The sequence below is a fragment of the Polypterus senegalus genome, chromosome 9 (genome assembly GCF_016835505.1).
Source record: "Polypterus senegalus isolate Bchr_013 chromosome 9, ASM1683550v1, whole genome shotgun sequence".
In the NCBI taxonomy this organism is placed as follows: domain Eukaryota; kingdom Metazoa; phylum Chordata; class Cladistia; order Polypteriformes; family Polypteridae; genus Polypterus; species Polypterus senegalus.
The window spans coordinates 141,528,412-141,549,592 of record NC_053162.1 but is presented as its reverse complement, the minus strand read 5'-3'; the positions used below and the strand labels follow the sequence as shown (position 1 = coordinate 141,549,592).

The following is a 21,181-nucleotide window of genomic DNA, read 5'->3' as shown; positions in this document are numbered from 1 at the left end:
TATAGTGGGGATGGTGCGCTGCTGACCTCGACTTGGGACGTTGTGGATCGGAGTACTTCGAAGACCTCCTCAATCCCACTAACATGGCTTCCAATGAGGAAGCAGAGCCTGGGGACTCGGAGGTAGACTCCCCATCTCTTGGGCTGAGGTCACCGAGGTGGTCAAAAATGTCCTTGGTGGCAGGGCCCCGGGGGTGGATGAGATACGCCCGGAGTTCCTCAAAGCTCTGGATGTTGTAGGACTGTCTTGGTTGACACATCTCTGCAACATCGCATGGACATCGGGGACATCTGGATTGGCAAACCGCGGTGGTGGTCCCCCTCTTTAAAAAGGGGGACTGGAGGGTGTGTTCCAACTACAGAGGGATAACACTCCTCAGCCTTCCTGGAAAAGTCTATTCGGGGGTCCTGGAGAGAACGGTCCATCGGATAGTTGAACCTCGGATTCAGGAGGAACAGTGTGGTTTTTGTCCTGGTCGCGGAACAGTGGACCAGCTCTACACCCTTGACAGGGTCCTGGAGGGTGCATGGGAGTTTGCCCAACTAGTCTACATGTGTTTTGTGGACTTGGAAAAGGCATTTGACCGTGTCCCTCGGGGAATCCTGGGGGGGTGCTCCGGAACTATGGGGTACCGGAACCCCTGATAAGAGCAGTTTGGTCCCTGTACAACCAGTGTCAGAGCTTGGTCCGTATTGCTGGCAGCAAGTCGAGCCTGCTTCCAGTGACAGATGGACTCCGTCAGGGCTGCCCTTTGTCACCGATTCTGTTCATAACTTTTATGGACAGAATTTCTTGGTGCAGCCAGGGTGTTGAGGGGGTCCGGTTTGATGGACTTAGGACTAGGTCACTGCTTTTTGCAGATGATGTTGTCCTGTTTGCTTCGTCAGGCCGTGATCTTCAGCCCTCTCTGAATCGGTTCGCAGCTGAGTGTGAAGCGGCTGGGATGAGAATCAGCACCTCCAAATTTGAGACCATGGTCCTGAGCCGGAAAAGGGTGGGGGATCCTGCCCCAAGTGGAGGCGTTCAAGTATCTCGGGGTCTTGTTCACGAGTGAAGGAAGAATGGAGCGTGAGGTCGACAGGCGGATCGGTGCGGCATCCGCAGTGTTGCGGGCTCTGCATCCATCTGTCGTGATGAAAAAGGAGCTGAACCGTAAGGCAAAGCTCTTAATTTACCAGTCGATCTACGTTCCTACCCTCACCTATGGTCATGAACTATGGGTAGTGACCGAAAGAACGAGATTGCGAATATAAGCGGCTGAAATGAGTTTCCTCCGCACGGTGTTCGGGCTTTCCCTTAAAGATAGGGTGAGAAGCTCGGTCATCCGGGAGGGGCTCAGAGTAGAACCGCTGCTCCTCCGCATCGAGAGGAGTCAGATGAGGTGGCTCGAGCATCTGATCAGGATGCCTCCTGGACGCCTTCCTGGTGAGGTGTTCCGGGCATGTCCAACCAGGAGAAGACCCTGGGGAAGACCCAGGAACTGCTGGAGGGACTATGTCTCCCAGCTGGCCTGGGAACGCCTTGGGATTCTCCCGGAAGAGCTAGAAGAAGTGGCCAGGGAGCGGGAAGTCTGGGCCTCTCTGCTCAAGCTGCTGCCCCCGCGACCCGACCTCGGATAAGCAGGAGAGGATGGATGGATTTCTGTGCACAGAAAGCCGCAGACACATGCCATTAAGTATCAAGTAGTGCAGTTGAGACTCATATTAAAGGGTCCATAATAACTCAATTTGATGTTATTTTGTACTTTAGGATAAGCAAGCTTATTGAGCAGAATGGCCTATTCATGTCTAAACAGTTTTAACGTTCTAAAATATTTAATCTAAAAGATAGTCCAAAATATTTATATTGTAAACAACAAAAGGCAGGAAAAAGAGATGAATTGCGAAAAGGTCACAACACAGAATATAACATTTTTATGGACATCCTGAACTATATTCTTACAGATGAATGGCGGCCTATTGAAATATTCATTTATACAAATTCTTCATTTCTATTTAGTTATAAAAATAGGATGATATCCTAACTAGCAAAGCAAAAAAATAGTAAGGGAAAATACTTTACCAGCAAAGTGTTGAAGAATATGTTTAAGAACAACATATGTTAACTCAGCAAATTAATGATTATATTTCACTATTCTACTTACTTTTATCTAATTGTACCACTTGCTCCTGAGCCCGCTGACTGTTCTTTGTACAGGTTGCAAGTGCTTTGAGGCCATATCTCAGTGTCTTCTGCCCTCCGACCTAAAATAAAATTTAACTTAAAATTTACTCTAAGTACTGTATTTAAGTATTCTGATTACATATTCCGTAAGTTAAACATTTTAACAAAAAACAAACTTATTTAAAATGCTTAAATGTTACATTACAGAGCGTGCCTTCCTGACATCTCTCCACAAGCATTACAAAGCCAAGGAAACAGATAAGAGTATATCAAAGCATGACACACTATCACTTTTGAGATGTTTTTGAGACATATAAATACTGTATATATGGTTCCAGATTCCCAAGCTGGTGAACATTTGCTTCCATGGAGAGTAAAGGAAGTATTTCGTCACTATCTTGGATAGTTAATATGGAAACCACAGTATGAGTTTGAATGGCTTGCATTTTTGCACCATGTGAGACTTTAAGCTTTGCAGGGAACTCTAACACTGGCACCCCATTTGCTTCCAGATCTGGGTACCACCTCCTTTTTCTTAACACTAGAATTACCAGAGCCTACGAAAAAACTCGTTAATCCGTCCCACCTTAAATCGCTTCTTAAAATCGTTCACAGCTCTCTCCACCAGCATCTTTTGTCATCTAAATGCGATGATAAAATCAGGCTGCGAGCAGCCGGCTATTCCATCCCCCCACCGACTTAGAATGTGCACAAACTTCTCCAAGCTCATGCCTTGATTGATTTTCTGGGAGTGAAGTGGAGTTTTAGAGTGGAAATAATCGATCGGTGTTTGGAACACACGCATTTCATGTCTGTTCCGTTTCTACAGTAATTTGTGTAAACGCATTGTTAAAACAGAAATCTTTTTTATATTTTAGTAGTAGATGACAAAATGCAGGCATAAACTATATAATGTATGAAGCCTGAAGTCCAAATATCAAATAAATACTTTCGAAAAAGGTACAAATCTAATACAACAATTGAGCTTTTATTCCAAAATATAACTGCAGAAAAAAAAAGCCGCCTTAACATGCGACGCTGACGCCCATTTATTATGACTGCCTCCGTGGTGCAATAGACTCAGCTGCCGACTGGGAATCAAAAGGTCGCGAGTTTGATCCTGCACCTCTCCGTTTTGGGAAGTAAACTGCTCTTAGTCTTACTGTTTTAGAATAAAAACATACATCTGATTTCAGTCTGTAACAGCCAGTGTAATTTATGATACTTGTAAAGGTTAGCTTTGTTTTTTAGTCAGTTTTATTATCTCGGCCGCGTTCATAAGCCCAAACACACCCCACCCCCGCATCTGACACTGCTGTTTTCACATAGACGCGCTGTAACAGAGGTAAACTCAGCTCCCTTCTACATCGACAGAATGCACATACCATTGCTTGCATACTAAAGTGTCAGCAGGCACTTTTCGTGGCATTACACACATTTTTGCGCATGCCCTCTGCACACTACTTGTGACTTTAGGCTTTAGGAAGTAAGTAAATAAATAAAGGTAAATCGTGTCATAAAATGATTTCTTCAAAACGTCACATATATTTGTCTCTTTCTTTTTTTAAAATGTGTGTTGATCACCGCCAGCATGTTGTAGCATACAGCATCTAGCTACCTGCATGTTCTTGTGTGCACTGAATAAGAGACAACTATACAGTCTGACTGAGAGAATCAGACTGAAAAAAAGCAAACATTTAGAAATGCCATACTTTTACAGCTGATCGGATGCTGTTCGTTTTCAAATAATATTGCATTTCTCTCTATGCTGTGGTTTTTATTACACACCTGAAAGAAAGAGACAATATATGTGAAAACATCATCGCAAAAATGCCAGATGCTGTGTGCTACAACATGCTGATGGTGATCAACGCATATTTTAAAAAAAGAAAGAGACAAATATATGTGACGTTTTGAAGAAATCATTTTATGACACGATTTACCTTTATTTACTTACTTCCTAAAGCCTAAAGTCACAAGTAGTGTGCAGAAGGCATGCTCAAAAATGTGTGTAAGGCCATAAAAAGTGCCTGCTGACACTTTAGTATGCAAGCAATGGTATGTGCATTCTTGCTCCGATGTAGAAGGGAGCTGAGTTTACCTCTGTTACAGCGCGTCTATGTGAAAACAGCAGTGTCAGATGCAGGGGTGGAGTGTGTTTTTTGTTTCTGCAGTTATATTTTTGAATAAAAGTGCAATTGTTGTGATAGATTTGTACCTTTTGTGAAAGTATTTATTTGATATTTGCACTTCAGGCTTCATACATTATATAGTTTATGCCTACATTTTGTCATCTATTACTAGAATATAAAAAACGTTTCTGTTTTAACAATGTGTTTACACAGATTACTGTAGAAACGGAACAGACATGAAATGCGTGTGTTCCAAACAACGATCGATTATTTCCACTCTAAAACTCCACTTCACTCCCAGAAAATCAATCAAGGCATGAGCTGGGAGAAGTTTGTGCACGTTCTAAGTCGGTGGGGGGATGGAATAGCCGGCTGCGTGCAGCCTGATTTTATCAGCACATTTAGATGACAAAAGACGCTGGTGGAGAGCTGTGAACGATTTTAAGAAGCGATTTAAGGTGGGACGGATTTACGAGTTTTTTCGTAGGCTCTGGTAATTCTAGTGTTAACACACTATACATATTATTGCATACTTGGCAGGCAGCTTTATTCAAGGTAATTTATGTAAAGGGTGTATACTGCAATTTACACAAATATTTTTATAACTGAAGAACAGACAGGTTAACAGACTTGCTTAAGGTCACAGAATAAGTTGGTGACAACTCAACCCACATCCAAAGTGTTTTCTAAGATGTTAAGTCTAAGCTTTTAGCTAATAGATCAAACAGTTTGTCTGGCTTGCAGAGAAGCTTACCTCCATGCTCATGTTGTTGTCATTAGGCTCTTTCCCACAATAGGAATTTTTTTTCAAATAACAGGAACTTCTTGGAAACTCAGAAAATTTTATAGCCTTCCCACTGCATGAACTCAGGCCATTTGTAGTTACTGGTAAGTAGATTCTGGTAATGACAGTATTTTAGCTCCAACTAAGGGATAAATACTTTTAATTCAACCAGGAACTATCATGGGTGGGGCTTGGGCAACGAATTGTGCTGATTGATTGACCACAAGCACTCATGACCTCTTATAAATGTGTGTTTGGAGCATTATCATTGAAGATTGTGCTGAATACAGCAAAATGGATGGATAACAAGGTTCAAGGTAAGTGTGTTTGGGGATGATGATATATGGAGTTATTCACCCGAAATGATAACGTTTATTTAAAACTGTTGACACGTTTGGCTGAACTGGAAATTGACCGCAGTGCAAAGCAGTGATGTAAAAAAATTAAAAAAACTAAAACAAGACTATAAAAAAATTAAAGACCATATAAAAATCTATCACTGTGGTAATGATACAGCACTGCATCAATGCACGTCGAAAAGAAAAACAGTAGAGTCATGTTTAGAAATGCTTTGTCTTCTAAGTCAAGAGAATGTCAGCGTGTGACTGCGGGAATCATGCCTATTATTCATTAGTTTTTAGAAAAGCCAACAAACACACACACAGGCTTTTGTTTGTTTCTAAAAACAAAGCTTCTTGGGTGGGAAAATGCCAGTTCTTAGAAGGAAATTTCCTTTGGGGTACTTTCTGCAATGAACTTCCAAGTGCTATCTATAGGCAGGCAAATATCCACAATATTATTATGACAATGATGTGTAAGTACACATAGTATATATTTATTTTTTCATATATTGTAAAAGCTCTAGTATATTAATACCCAAAATTACCTTTAACAACTTCAGGAGTATTTTTACTATCCCTCCATTAATTGCTATATTGACTGCATCAGTGCTCTGAGGGAGAATATGACTTAAAAGACCTGCTGATCTCTGTTAATAGAAAAAATATAAATATTAATATTCATTAGTTATGTACAAATAAGTGAACAATGACAATTTTGTTTCATCAGTTATAAACCAACCTGCGGCTACTACTCAGGAGCATATTTTTTATGTTCTTTAATGCCTAACACCAGCCACTATAAAAATACATTTTCCAATACTGTATCTGTTAAAATTGCCTAAAAAAGAGCAATGTCAAATACTTTAGGTTTCCAAAGATTGCATTTGTTCTGTGTTTTAAATGTGGAATACAAATACAGGTAGTCCCCAGGTTACGGACATCTGACCTACGACTTACGAAAGGGGCCGCAGCTGCGACGCATGCACCTCAGTAACTGCCCCTCTGTCATCTTCGGCCTGGGGATGCTGCAAGCAGTGGCTAGACGGAGGTTGGAGGGGGGCGATTTCACAGCTCGCGCAGTGTAGTGTCCCTCGGGCAGCTCCCAGTGGCAAGCAGTGACCCGTGGTCCATAGTCACTGGGGCCAAAGCTGTCGCTCGTGTGCAAGACAGAGGCTTGATGGGGCGTTTCGCTGCCCACCCACTACGCTGTTGCAGCTACTGCTGCTGACAGGACGCAGGCTGGATGGAGCGGAGGGGGTGTTGGACTGCCCGCCCACCAAACATGGCTGCCCCGTTCATTCTTGGTGGGCGGCTGGTAATGCTGCAAGCAGTGACCTGGTTGTGGCTGAGCGGAGGCCACTGAGGGTGAACGGGGTGGTGGAGGGTAGCATTTTAGGGTGGCTGCCTGTTGAATGGGGGTGGTGGTGGGCGATTCACTACCCGCCTTTGGCCACACCGTGTTCGTTCTCGGTGGGTGGACGTGGCAGGCAGCAAACTTTAGTGGAGGTGACAGTGTGGTGGGCTGTTAGTGAACCGTCCCTCAATGCCCCCATTCATTCTCAATAGCAAGCCAGCTTGTACTGTTACACACATAGCAGGAAGTTGTAACTTGTCAGTACATCAGACGTATTGACGATGGGTGCCTTCCTGCTGTGATAGCATGTACAGTGCTGTGCAGAAGTGCTCATCTTAACCTTTTGTCTTCACCCTTCAAGAATGTCTATGAAACACAAATCTGATGCAAATGCTTGTGATACAGTAAAGAAGAGAAAAACCATGACCAAGAGGTAAAACTCATTGTCTTCAGATTTTGTGTGTCAGTTTCTCTGTGAAGTTCGAAGTACGACAGTGAAAAGATCAAAATCACATAATTTAAACATAGTTGAAATGAGAAGTATTCTATTGATAGAAGTGGCTGTACAGCTACGAAGGACAAAGAATTATGGGGACAAAACCCCACCCACTGACCCACACTATTTGCATATTGAGAACTTGAAAATGGGTTTACTCCCACAGTCCAAAGACATGCAGGTAAGGTGCATTGGCGATCCTAAATTGTCCCTAGTGTGTGCGTGTGTGTGCGTGCCTTTGGAATGCTTGTGCCCTGCCCATGGTTTGTTTCCTGCCTTGCACCCTGTGTTGGCTTGGATTGGCTCCAGCAGACTCCCGTGACCCTGTAGTTAGGATGTAGCGGGTTGGATAATGGATGGATGGATGGATGGATTGATGAACATGAAAATGAAAATGCAAAGTGGAAATGTGTTTTACTTTTCATTTTTGCATCTTCATTTTTGGTTTAGGCTGAAAATTAAATTGCAAATGGGGTTATTTCATTTTAATTTTAGCATTTAGCATTCTTGCATGCAGACTTTGAAAATGAAATCGCAAAAGAGATTGCATTTTCATTTTATAATTTAAATTTTTTTCAGATAATACTTCCCATATACAGTACTTCTGAAAGTAGACGCTGCAAGCTTGAGAGAAGGTGCATAGACAGACAGTTTGGTACAGGGTTGGCTTAATACCTTTTTCCACATTGGAGTTTAAAGAGCTACTGTGACCATAGTCGCCAATATTTCACATTTATTTGGGATGTGCATTTTGTCAACACATGTCCACAATTGCCTACACAAGCGGGATGTCAACAGAAATTGAGTCTGTACTGCATTCTTTCTCCCCTTTTTCAAGCCAGTATTCATTACCATGCTTTAACTTGTAAAACTTTTGCCTGAATCTGTACCTTCCTCAGTATTATGTGGGTCTTCTTCTTTGGTCCCTAGCTGGTGTTTGGTCTGGACCTGGTCCTAAGCCCGTATGCTGCTGTGGGTGCCAATGGTTGTCGGATTTCATTTTGCAGGCGTTTCCATGCAAGGCGATCCATGGCGGCTGTTCTGGCCTCGTCGAGGCTGAGTCGACGGTTTCTGATGTTGTCTTCGACCTGCTTGAGCCATGTTTTCTTTGGTGCCGTTCTTTGGATTTTCCACTGGGTGGGTTAATCGCACCAGAGGAGTTTATGTGGTAACTGGCTGCCTCCCATTCTGCAGACGTGGCCAAACCACTGTAGTCGTCGTTGTTGGATTTGCTCCTCGATTGTTGGCTGTTGATCACACCGGCGACGGATTTCCTCATTTCGTATTCGGTCTCGGAGTGAGATTAGTAGGATTTGTCACAGGCATCGCATTTGGAAGACCTCAAGTTTGCTAAAATCTTGCTTGAGCAGTGTCCACATCTCGGATCCATGAGTTTTCATCCATTGTTTCCTAATATTGTTCATCCTGTTCACTGCAATAAGCTCTCATTAACCAAATATCGCAATATAATTATGCTTGTCACAGTGTGCAGTGTGGCAATCACGAGACACTGCTCAATTTAATGCAATTATAAATGTGACCAATTGCTTCTACTTTTAACAAAGTGTTGCCTTGAAAAACAATATGCTGAATTTAATTCTGTTATTTTTTTATTATTACAATACATAACAAATGGAAGTGCCTACTGGTAAATTCAATCTTGTGTCAGAATATTTTACAGCACTGTGTATTGTCCACAAGAAAAATAAATGTGTGCCTATATGGAAGCATTTTCTTTTTATTAAATTACCATGAATTTTAGACAGTTCTTAATCACTACACATAACCTAAAGATACCCCTATTACTCATGCATTTTACTGCACTGTTCTTATAGACTTCAAACACATTTGCAGACATATTTAACACTGGAATTACCAAAGCCTACAAAATAAATCGTAAATCCGGCCCACCTTAAATCCCTTCGCACCTCTCCATCAGCATCTTTTGTCTTGTAAATGTGTTGATACGCAGCAAGCATCCTGCTATCACATCCCCCCACTGCCACACTGTTTACCTGCGTGTCAGTTGCTTAGAGTTGTATAGAGTAAATACTATTTCGTTATTTGGAACACATGCATTTCATGTGTGTTCTGTGTCTACAATAATCTATGTAAACACATTGTTAAAACAGAAACGTTTTCATGTTTTAGTAGTAATTGAAAAAATGTAGACATGAAGTATATAATGTGTGAAGACTGACATCCAAATATCAAATAAAAACTTTCACAAATGGTACAAGTATAACAAAAGAAGTGCGCTTCTATTCAAGAATATAAAGAACCCGCATTAGGGTGCGACATTGACATACCCTTGACACTACCGCTTTGGTGGCACAATGGTAAGAATTGCTGATTGGTAATTAAAAGTTCACGGGTTTAACCCTGGACGACTCCGTCTTGAGAAGTAAGCTGCTCTTTTTCTTACTATTTTATAATAAAAACATACATTTGATTAGAATCTGTAAAAGCCGGTGTAAATTTATGGTACTTGTAAAAGTTCATTTTTTTATTCAGTTTTATTCTCCCAGTCATGTTCACGGTCCCCGATCTGACACTGTTGTTTTCACATAAAGAAGCCCTAAAACAGAGGTGAAGTCAGATGATGACAAGGGTTCTACATCGGAGAAAGAATGCACATTGCACTTTTTACGGAGTTTATGGAATTGGGATAATGACAGGAGAGACATTACACTGAGATATGTAAGATGAGGGGCTTTGCTAGTCGGTCACATTGATTGGCTCAGTACAGATTACTTCAATTAATTTCTCCCCATCTCTGTATGTAATTTGATCGACCTGATGACATGTACGCTGATCAGGATTGATGCGAGCCGTGTTACGTGAAATGGGTTACATTTGTGTATATGTACGGATTAATTTAGTCATTTTACTGTGTAAATGTCTGCTTTGCGTGTTACAAGACTTTTTCAACTGGAAAGTAACAAAGCATTTTTTTAAAGTTACCTAACATTAGAACATGATGAATAAATGCAGGCTGTATGGCATTTTTATGTTTTTAAATTTTGGGAGTGCTCAAACTCCAAACTCCATGGAACCCATAGAGCTGGCCGATATGCATTTGTGCGTTTGTGTTTGTTCATTTTTTTTTTGTTTTTTTTAGCTTCGACAACAAGCACAAGCTCTGGCAGGGCAAACAAGCTATAAGCTATCCTCGCATATACATTTTATCTGTGTGTGTTTTTGTGTGTGTATGCGAGTGCACGTACATGAATGAAAACCCATGCATGTGCGTATATGTACATTTAAATACATTATGCATTTCAAGAACTATTCATGGAAGAACTTTGTAAATCAATAGTTTTGGTCCCATGACTGAACAGAGCAGACTGTAAAAATCACAAGTTTCTATGGCAGTTATCATTAGACATTGTTTAAACAGTTTTTGAAGGATATAGGGTTATGTACTAGACCAATCTGGATCAAAAACAATAGGCCTGGGGCCTATGACAAGGCAAACAGATTGTTTGAATAAGACATGTTAATATTTTTGGAAGTTATTGTTGTACATAAGTCTTTAAGTTTAGGGCAGATATCTTAAAAAATGTTTTTACTAAACCTTTCTATTATGGCTAGGATGCAGTCATACAGGACCTCTACACAATGCAAAAAAAATGGATAGTTTTCTGATGACACACATAAAGAATTAACTTTTCAAAGTTAGCATGTTAACACTGCACTTCAATAACACGATTATTCACAGAAACCAGATTTCTAAAATGCCATGTAAACCCTTATTTCTGATTAGAGAAATCAGATTATTGGCCTCTGAGAAACCTGATTAACAGAGGTAGATTTTTCCATAAATAATTTGATTATGTGGCCATTGAAAACCATAAACCAGGATGCTGTTAAAGATTTTGTAGTCTGCGCATATCCGTTGTAGTATGTCAGCTTACACATATATTTGCTTTGCACATTCTTTAGGCAGCCATACGTAGAAGCGTCCTCAAAATACAGCTTTAGATGCAAATGTTAAGGCAATCACATAATTCCTTTTCCTGGTTGAAATAATCTGCTTAAATATTTCAGAAATAGTTACATTTATGTTGGTGACCTGAATGTGCTATGCTAAGCTCAGCAACACAATTTCGAGAGCAGTAAGGTAACACTTTGAAAGTAACATGGGCTATGTACTCCAAATTACTTTTTAAAGTAATGAGTAACCTAATGCAATAGTTATCTTATTGAAGTAAAAATACCTGGGTTATTATTATTTGAGCAGCACTGGGTGTAAAGCAAGAAGCACCAATATTGGTCCTTTGCAGGGATCAATTGCACAGCCAAGCAGAAAAGAGTGAGCTGTGTGTAATCCAGTAACAGAAACCTATTAACAAAGTGTCAGTTTGACTAAACATATGTATAAAACACAACAGGTGTCATGCTTATTTTCAAATTCTTGGCAGCCGATGATGACGTTTAGCTCTTTTTTGCACAGTTTAATGATGTCAGAGAATTTTGCAACAGGAAAACTTCAGGAGATTACTGGCATATGTAAACGCTGATTATTAAGAAAGCAGTTTCTACCTAATTTAGGTTATTCATCTTAACCTTATTTTATGTGTGTGCATGTAAATTAATTGAGTGTTTTGAACATTGTACAATCAACATTTGAACTGAACTCGAGTGAGGTTTTCACTGCATCGCCAAACTTCCACTTACATGGAAGTAAAATAAGCAACAATGTAACCTGACAATATGAGAAGAAAAAAAAATGAAAAAAAGAAAATTAAAACATATTATACAGGAAGAGTTAGGATTTTGTTGAAAGTCTGAGCAAATGTTTATAGATAAGAGGTATACGATTCAATTGAAATGCTGTTAAATGTGAATATGCACAGGTTAACTATGCAAGGACAAGAACATTGCCAAATTCAGTAGTAACACATACAATTTTTAAAAAAAATACTTCGCTTGTAAATGTTTTGGTAATTCTCTGTTAAGACATTCATAGCAATTCTTTGTAACTTCAATAACAGCTGGTGTCTAGGATTGTTTCCCATAAATATGGAAAGAATGTATGTTGAATTAGTAGTTAACAGGTATATTAAAATCTCTGTCATACTTACAGTAATAATGCTACCATCTGCGCTGCACAGCAGGACCAGACATCTATCAGTGATATCAACAGCTGTTTCCTGCAAATATATAAATATAATTTGAAAACAAAAATCATTTTGCACACAGCATATGGAGTAATTTTATGAAAAGGACACCAACGTAACCAAACAACAAGAATCTTCTATTGAAAAAAATTAAAAAATGATAAATTGTCAGATGTTTACATTTCAGCAGCTTATTACCAAGACACAGTAATTTGAAAAATCTGATATAGTTTTTCAAATAAAATGCTTTTTTTATTTCTTTCCAAATAACTAGGTTTCTATAATTGTTATTTTTCCTATTTCTGGGTTCATCTAATCGAATTGGACACTTTCATTTACATGCTGGTAATACTTATGAGTTAATTCTTTAAGAAATGCCACTAAAAGACACTAATATCAGCCTCACCCATATAATATAATTTAAAATAATCTTTTTTTATATATATTTGACTTTTCTGTGTGTACTTCCTAGTACATCTTACAGGATATTAAGATTCAGGTCACCTAAGCCAGAAAATAAATAATAAGGCTCAGAGGTGGTAAAAAATCTTCTTCAGAATCCTGTGCATATAACAACTGTTCTCACTCTTAAATAAGTTTGTGACCAATGGGTTTATGTTATTTTTTAAAAATGAAGAAAACTGCAATTTATTTCTGAAATATGGTGTATTGTTGAATGCTAACATTAACATTTTATAGAGTTATACAATCCAATAAAGGAAATTAAAAGACTCCTATAGGCAATCTGGCAGATGGCTAATATTTTATGCATCATAAACTTCCTTTAAGCAGTAAGTCTTGCAACTTTTATAGTTAATGGGCTTCAATATTGGAAAAAATAAATCTTGGGTCATGATCAGGGTCAGTTTTAAAAGAAAACAGAACAGATTTCTAGTGCAATCAAGACCTGAGGCCAAAATAATCACTATTTTGCTCTCCAACTCCTCACAGTAAATTTACTTCCTTCTAAACTGTGATGCTGGATGTGTGGAGTATTTCAACATTTTTTATAATATATATAACCTTTTACCTAAAATTGGAACTTTTTTCTTTCATCATAATTTAAAATAAATAATAGTAGTGCTCATGCTTACATATTTACATTTTAGTTTATTTGTACTCCAAAAATAATTTTAAATACTACAGAAAGAATAAAAATAAAAATGCTTTGTAAAAAAATGTAGTTATTTAAGAACTAATAGTTCCTTACCTCAATTACTGAACTTTGTTCAAGAGAAATATTGACCATTAAACCAAGCAGTACCAAGAGAACATCTGTATATTCTGATGATTTGAAGTTGTATTCCTCCTAAAAAACAAAACACAAGACTGACTCTTTTAATGAGTTTTCTTTTTTTTTAATATAGAGTATTTAGACAGTATATATACAGAAAAACAATCCCAGTCCAGCAGTACTTTCTATATATTTAGCATCAGAAACAATTTGGAACTAGAACACAAAGCACTGTAACTTAATCCTCTTTGCTGAATGTCACTAAAATATAAGATCAGCTTTAATGATTTCTTAAAGGATACAATGTAGCCTTTTCCTCCTACAACCCTGGATAATCAAGAAATTCAATGCAGCCATCACTAGCACTTCATTTGGTTAGTTTGTTGGTACTGGGACTGTGCCCCAATGTTTCTGATCCGTGAATTTGTGCAGAAAAATCACTGCTTGAATAATTGGCCTAAAACTGAATCAATTTCAAGTGGACACATTTATCTTGCATCTCATGCTGTTAAAATATTTACTGACTGATTATTAATAGCATTGGATTAAAGGGATAGAAATTCAAACTAAGTTCCTTAGATACACACTGTTAACTGCTTTTTTTGCTGTTCTGTCCTTTGTTGCCAACCAGACAAATGTTTTGATGGGCTGATTTCTGATGAAGTGGACATTAGCTACTTCTCTGCAGCTGCTCATGCCAACAGGTCTATGGTAACTTGAAGATGCGGTATTTTAAAAAGGTACCCTCCACTCTGCTTCATTACATTTCATCAATAACTCAAAAGATTGAATTCCATGTTTTAATAAAATTTTCATTTTGCCTGACCCATTGTGTCATGTCAAACTCCACTGGTAAATCTGACACAATCTTATATCTGTTGCACTGAACTGGATGAATTACAGTGTTTAATGGACATTCAACTATATCGTTGCTTTTTGTGGAACTATGTGTTTTTGCAGAAAAAACATGTGCAGTGAACTCTTGTCAAATAAGATACAGTGATATATCCTTGACATTTTTACATCCTTAGAGGAATCATCTCTGACATTTTAGGAGTTAACTGACTTTATGTGGCTCTGATTCCAACTTGTTTTATTCACCAGGCACTTTTTTTATTTGCACTTGTCATTGTACTTTAACCTGTGGTTGTTTATCAGTCAAAAGCAAGTTCAGTTATTAGACTAATGCTTCAAACTAAAGAAGCAGGGCATGCTAACAGAAAATCATTCAATCTTTGTCAGAGGAATTAATAAATATTTTATTTGCCTAATTAAAAGAAGCTAATATACAAAAGAGTAGCCTAAATATGCTTATTCTCTCACAAAAACAAAACATATTTCTATTCTTATTGTCACAAAATAATTAATCTAGAAAGCCTACTCTTCTTGTTGCTTTTTTAGCATACTAAATTAAAAACAATCACTGATGACACCAGTGCCTTCCTGTTTTTGTGTTCTACTCTTTGTAGGACTTTCCAAGTTACTATGTGGGTGACTATTGTCCTCTTCTGGTATAACACAATTGTGCAGACTTTTCTATTATTAAAAAGCATATATATTTTCTTTATCTAGTTAATGTATTTTGTTTGTGGATACCAATATAAAGAAATGCAAAAAACTGGAAAGTCAAAAAAGGTTTGCCTTCATTCACCTCATGATGATAGGTCTTGAACAATATAATGGAGTTCTAACCACGTTATGGACTCTGATTATCTAAGATGTGCATGCCTATACTTAGTGAATGGATAACTTGTATTTTAAAATATATATTATAAAGGATTTTAATTACCTGTCAATCAATATACATTGTTCAATAAAATAAAAATATACAAAGTACTGTTTCATTATTAGCTGCAGATGTCACCATTAGTGTACTTTTTATTCTATATGCTATGATACTGCCACTGCTGCCTTAGATCAAGCACATGTGAATGTGTTTAAATGTTTCAGTAATTTCAAATATATTCATTCTGGATTTAATTAAATTCTGAGAAAAATTGGAAAGTCACAGCATCATGTACAATGAAAACAAAATGTTTATATTGTACATTAGAAAAAAAAAAATGAAATTTACCATTATGAATAGACAGACATTCCACAGTTCTTTACAGTCTGACATCTCCTTACGTACTGAGTTGTCTTCAGCCATGCTTCCTAATAATGAAACAGCCTGAGGCAGCAAATGTAGATTCCTTGTTGGAACATTTTTCTAACAGAAATGAGCAAATAAAAATTAAACTACAATAACGGTACAAGATTAAAAACGACTCTTTTAAATAGCAAAACCTTCTTAGTTTTCCAATTACTATGAATATTAAGTGTAATTATTGTTACAATCATCTATCAATTTTTTTAAACAACCTTTATTCCAATTCAGGGTTGGAAAGTGCCTGGAGTTTTCTTGGCAGCATTGAATGCAAGGCAGAGACCAACCCAGGGTAGAATACAGGTACCCCACAATGCACCATCATATACACACTCACTCATACCAAGGCAATCTGGAGTTCCCAGTTAAACTAATGTACAAGTCATTGGGATGAGGGTTAAAGGCGGAGTACCCAGGGAAAATCATTTGAGATTGTGAGAACATGTACACTCCACACACACTGACTGGGCAGCACTAATGACTAAACTACTTGAAAGTCTGTTGACATTACAGTATGTTAAATTTTACTTTTTATTATTATTTATGTCACTAAAAAACTATTAATACAGAAAAATTATTTTATCTGAGTATCTCATTTAGATAGATAGATAGATAGATAGATAGATAGATAGATAGATAGATAGATAGATAGATACTTTATTAATCCCAAGGGGAAATTCACATAATCCAGCAGCAGTATTCTGATACAAAGAAACAATATTAAATTAAATAGTAATAAAAACTAATTGTTCTACACCACAGAACAGTATCAACAAAAACATTAAGGTACAAAACTTAACAGAAAACCAATTACAAGTATTATCTGAACAACAATGATTGCATGGATTAATTCAATTATTTTATTCCACTAAATTGTTAGGTTTACTTGTATAAAAAGCAAGTTGGGAGTCTACTGAGTTATATTTATTAAAAATAGAAGTCATTTGAATTAAACATTACTGAGAATTTCAGATGCTACTGTGCTTAACTAAAAATTCTACATGTAAAATATTTACTTTATTCAGAACCTGGCCAAAATATTACATTATTATACAGTTCATTATTTGACTGACATCAAATTTGAAAGAATGTCTTACCATTAGATTTACAAAAGGATGCAAGATCATTCTCTTAAAGTAGGGCCTAATCTCCACTTTAAATCTGAAAAAAAAAAGTAAAACTATTTAAGATAAAAAGCAAGACCTTCCAAGGTTGACTCCTGCCTTGCATGTGTTGCTGCTGGGATAGGTACCGGCCCCTTGTGACCCAGAACTGGATATATATGTTGGAAAATGCTGTCATTTATTACAGCACAGATGAACTATGAGATGCAACCTAAATGTGAATTTTCTGATTTTGCTGCAGGAAATACTTTTACATGTTATTTTTTTATGTTTTTTCTTGAATTGGCATGGGATTCCTCTGGGGATTCCCAACAATCATGGCAAATCTAATTTGCTCCACTGTGTTGTGTGTGTGTGTGTGTGTGTGTGCATGTATTTGATGGCCCAGTGTTAGTATTTGCTATGCATATTATTCTGTGCTGCCTAGTTGGGTTTGGGATCTTCATAATACTGAACTCAAAAATTTTTCTTCAGAACATAGATAATAAGGAAAAAAAATGCTTAAACATCTAAACCAACAGTGTTTAGTTTATTCACAAAAAAAGAAAAAACAAAACAAGAATTTATACAAACAAATATCATTTTATACAGTTCATGAATTTACAACTGGGTCCATGTCTATGAATGAAATTAAAGAATTAACTACTGCTATTGAAAAGCAGGGCACATCAGAGTTCAGACCCCTAAATATTGTTAAGATAAACGGCTGATAGATGTGATTCAGATAGTGATTTATGACAATCCTTAAACATTACCTTCACATGAGACAATTGTATCAAATATCAACGATTTATATGAAAACCACAAGTGTTCATGGACTGAGCAGCTAAGAAGTTGCAAGGCAGTGATATTTACAGGAGACTGCTGGACATCACTGAGCAAACAAAATAATGGTGCTATTGGATAAAAGGTTTTCAAACAAAAGCACTTAAAAGCAACATATTTACTGAGAGTGTGTGCTATAAAAGGCATTACACAAAAGGAGGCTGATACTGGACAAATTTGACTAGATATTACTGGAACTAAAAAAATAGGTGTCTTATTGCAGGGGGTATACAACAGTGTAAACAAAAACTATTCATCTTCTAAACTAAATTTATAGATGCTTTTTACATTTCACATAGGATACTACAATGTACAGGGTGGGCCATTTATATGGATATACCTTAATAAAATGGGAATGGTTGGTGATATTAACTTCCTGTTTGTGGCACATTAGTATATGTGAGGGGGGAAACTTTTCAAGATGGGTGGTGACCATGGTGGCCATTTTGGATCCAACTTTTGTTTTCTCAATAGGAAGAGGGTCATGTGACACATCAAACTTATTGGGAATTTCACAAGAAAAACAATGGTGTGCTTGGTTTTAACGTAACTTTATTCTTTCATGAGTTATTTACAAGTTTCTGACCACTTATAAAATGTGTTCAGTGTGCTGCCCATTGTGTTGAATTGTCAATGCAACCCTCTTCTCCCACTCTTCCCACACACTGATAGCAACACCGCAGGAGAAATGCTAGCACAGGCTTCCAGTATCCGTAGTTTCAGGTGCTGCACATCTCGTATCTTCACAGCATAGACAATTGCCTTCAGATGACCCCAAAGATAAAAGTCTAAGGGGGTCAGATTGGGAGACCTTGGGGGTCATTCAACTGGCCCACGACGACCAATCCACTTTCCAGGAAACTGTTCATCTAGGAATGCTCGGACCTGACACCCATAATGTGGTGGTGCACCATCTTGCTGGAAAAACTCAGGGAATGTGCCAGCTTCAGTGCATAAAGAGGGAAACACATCATCTATGTCTATGTCTATGCTGTGAAGATACGAGATGTGCAGCATTTAATACCTTACAAACATAACAGACTCAAAAATGGATTTAAAGGAATACTTCACCCAAAAAATACATATTTTTTATCTATTTTACTTACCCTGTATTCCTTATAGAAATGGCAGAGAAAAATATTTAATCTCACGAGTTTAGAAAGAACAGAAGTAACAAAGTTCCTGATATGATATTCTTCTATAGAGGCCAGTGCTGAACAAATAGCAAACACTATCAAAATGTGGATGAACAAAAATTATGTATTTTGACAAAAATATTGCAAAATAAACCACTTCCAGAAAATCCTACTGTTGAAAAGGTATGAAATATGCTCAAATTAAAACAATACTTTAGAAATGAAAACTCAAAATTGGATTTTAAAATCCAACCAACCAGCCAGCCACCATTTTTTATTGTTTTGTTTTGTCCCGAGGAGTTGTTGCCTTTTCTTGACAAGAATGGTTACTTTTGCCAAATACAAAGTCAATATAAAGTGATTGATAAGTATTAAAAAATGATAGGGCTTTTATTACTTAAAACATAAAAAATACACTGATTTATAAACGGATTCTCTAGCTGGTAAAGGCTTGTGTACGCATTTCCCTTTACATCGTTATTTACCTGCCCTGCTTTTACAGAGTTGAGTCTGACTCACCACATGTGTAAAAATAAAATCCATATTCAGAGGCTTTGCTGTTGAAGGAGCAAGCCTGAAAATGAAAGGATAATTGGATGTGCTTCTATATTTATGATAAATTTTTGTTTCAAAGAATTGGCTAGAAAAAACATAACTGAAGATAACTGCTGCATCTTACAAATAGGCAACTTCTATTTTTAGACAAGTTCCTTGTTTAATTGGTTGCCTTACACTTACTCTGAAGAATCAGTAATCGCTGACAATTAACGTGAATATGTGTGTGGATAGCTACATGGTGTTCCTGCAATCTTGGGTCTGTGGAGATTAGAAAAATGAACACTCTCAGGCCACAGAAGACCTTATGCTATTTTTCTGCAAAACAGTAAAAACAACAGTAAATCACTACACAAAGGTGTCTTGATATTATGCAGTCTATATCCTTACAATGGCAGGAGACCTTATTGTTGGCATGATAACAGGAGTTACAGTGATGTCTAAAACATAAGACCCACGTGGCCTCACAGGCACCCAATTAGTATTTTTTCTTTTACCAATAAAAAGGTACTCAAGTAGCCAAATAGATTTCAGAACAGAAATTTGTACATATTTAGTATTCACCAATTACTGTAACCTATTTCATGAAAATATTGAATTAAGATTTAATCTGAGAATCAAAATCTCACTTGTTATTGGGTTTATCAATTTCAGTCTAATGGGTGGGCTTTGGCAGGCTCTATGATGTATGTACCACTCTATAAACAAAGATAACGTGCTAAAAGTCTAAAATACATAAAAGGGAAAAGTTCACCTCTTTGAGCACATCCAACTGATACTGTGACTGTAACATTTGAGTTTACAGAGAAGACGGAAATGAATTAGTCTATTTTAATGCCCAAAACAAAAGCACATCCTTCATTAAGGATGAAACTTCACTCGAAGGATTTTAAGGAAAGGCCAAAGTTTTCATCTCTCAATGAATGGAAAACTTCATTGTAGAAAAGCACTTGACTCCATTTTACATAATAATGTTTAAATGGATTAATGACAAAAAACAGAATCTGGTTAAAAACCCCCAGTAATTTAAATACCCCATGTCATTCAGCAGGTGACCCTGCTTTATGAATTATAATTTCTTTAAAATTATGAAAATGTGAATTGTACGGGAAAGCCTCTGTATACTGAAAACAATTAACATACAGTATGTAGATAGCTAACACAAAGGCTTTCTGTAAAATGATATTTTTTATTAGAAACTTCAACCAAGATATTGCGTTTTTGTTGTTGGCTGTTCTAAAAGGGTAAATTAGCCTGTGAAATGTTTTCAACAACAAATAATGTTATTATACGTAACAGAAACAAATCTCAGTATAATCACAGAGCTTAAGGTACATCTAGTGTCCTGTTGTACTGATGCAGAGTAAGTATAATTACTTAGTGTGGTATGTCTAGAAACAATCATCAATGCACACAGGCACTGTTCAAGGAGATGTTGAAAAAATGTTTTATAATATTCTTCCTGTTGCTTGCAAATGATGGGGTAGAGCAGTGTTTCTCAAATTTGGTCCCGGGGAGCCCCTGTAGCTGCATGTTTTTGTTCCAACCAGCTTCTGTTTTTAATTGAACTCCTGGGCTCATTAAATGAACTGATATTTCCTAAGTTCTGTGTTTAGGGAACATTACAGAAATTAGAAAACTAAGTTTGCTAAAAAAAATATATATATATTAAAATATACCAAGCAGTTATATAGGAATAATGTATTTTTTTCTTTTTAACAATATTTTCATCTTGATTTTTATTCTACTGTACTTTTCAAGGTGTTCT

At 37.2% G+C, this 21,181-nt stretch overlaps 1 protein-coding gene across 2 annotated transcripts in view; it reads right to left on the bottom strand.

Moving 5' to 3' along the window:
• ttc12 (tetratricopeptide repeat domain 12) overlaps positions 1-21,181 on the bottom strand; it is a 143,908-nt gene that overhangs the window by 6,347 nt on the left and 116,380 nt on the right. For both annotated transcript variants that reach the window (XM_039763999.1, XM_039764000.1), the window contains 6 exons: positions 16,871-16,934; positions 15,702-15,836; positions 13,604-13,702; positions 12,358-12,426; positions 5,966-6,067; positions 2,144-2,243 (listed from right to left, as the gene is read on the bottom strand). In XM_039763999.1, the coding sequence (XP_039619933.1) occupies positions 2,144-2,243; positions 5,966-6,067; positions 12,358-12,426; positions 13,604-13,702; positions 15,702-15,836; positions 16,871-16,934 (569 nt within the window). The remainder of the gene's footprint in view (positions 1-2,143; positions 2,244-5,965; positions 6,068-12,357; positions 12,427-13,603; positions 13,703-15,701; positions 15,837-16,870; positions 16,935-21,181) is intronic.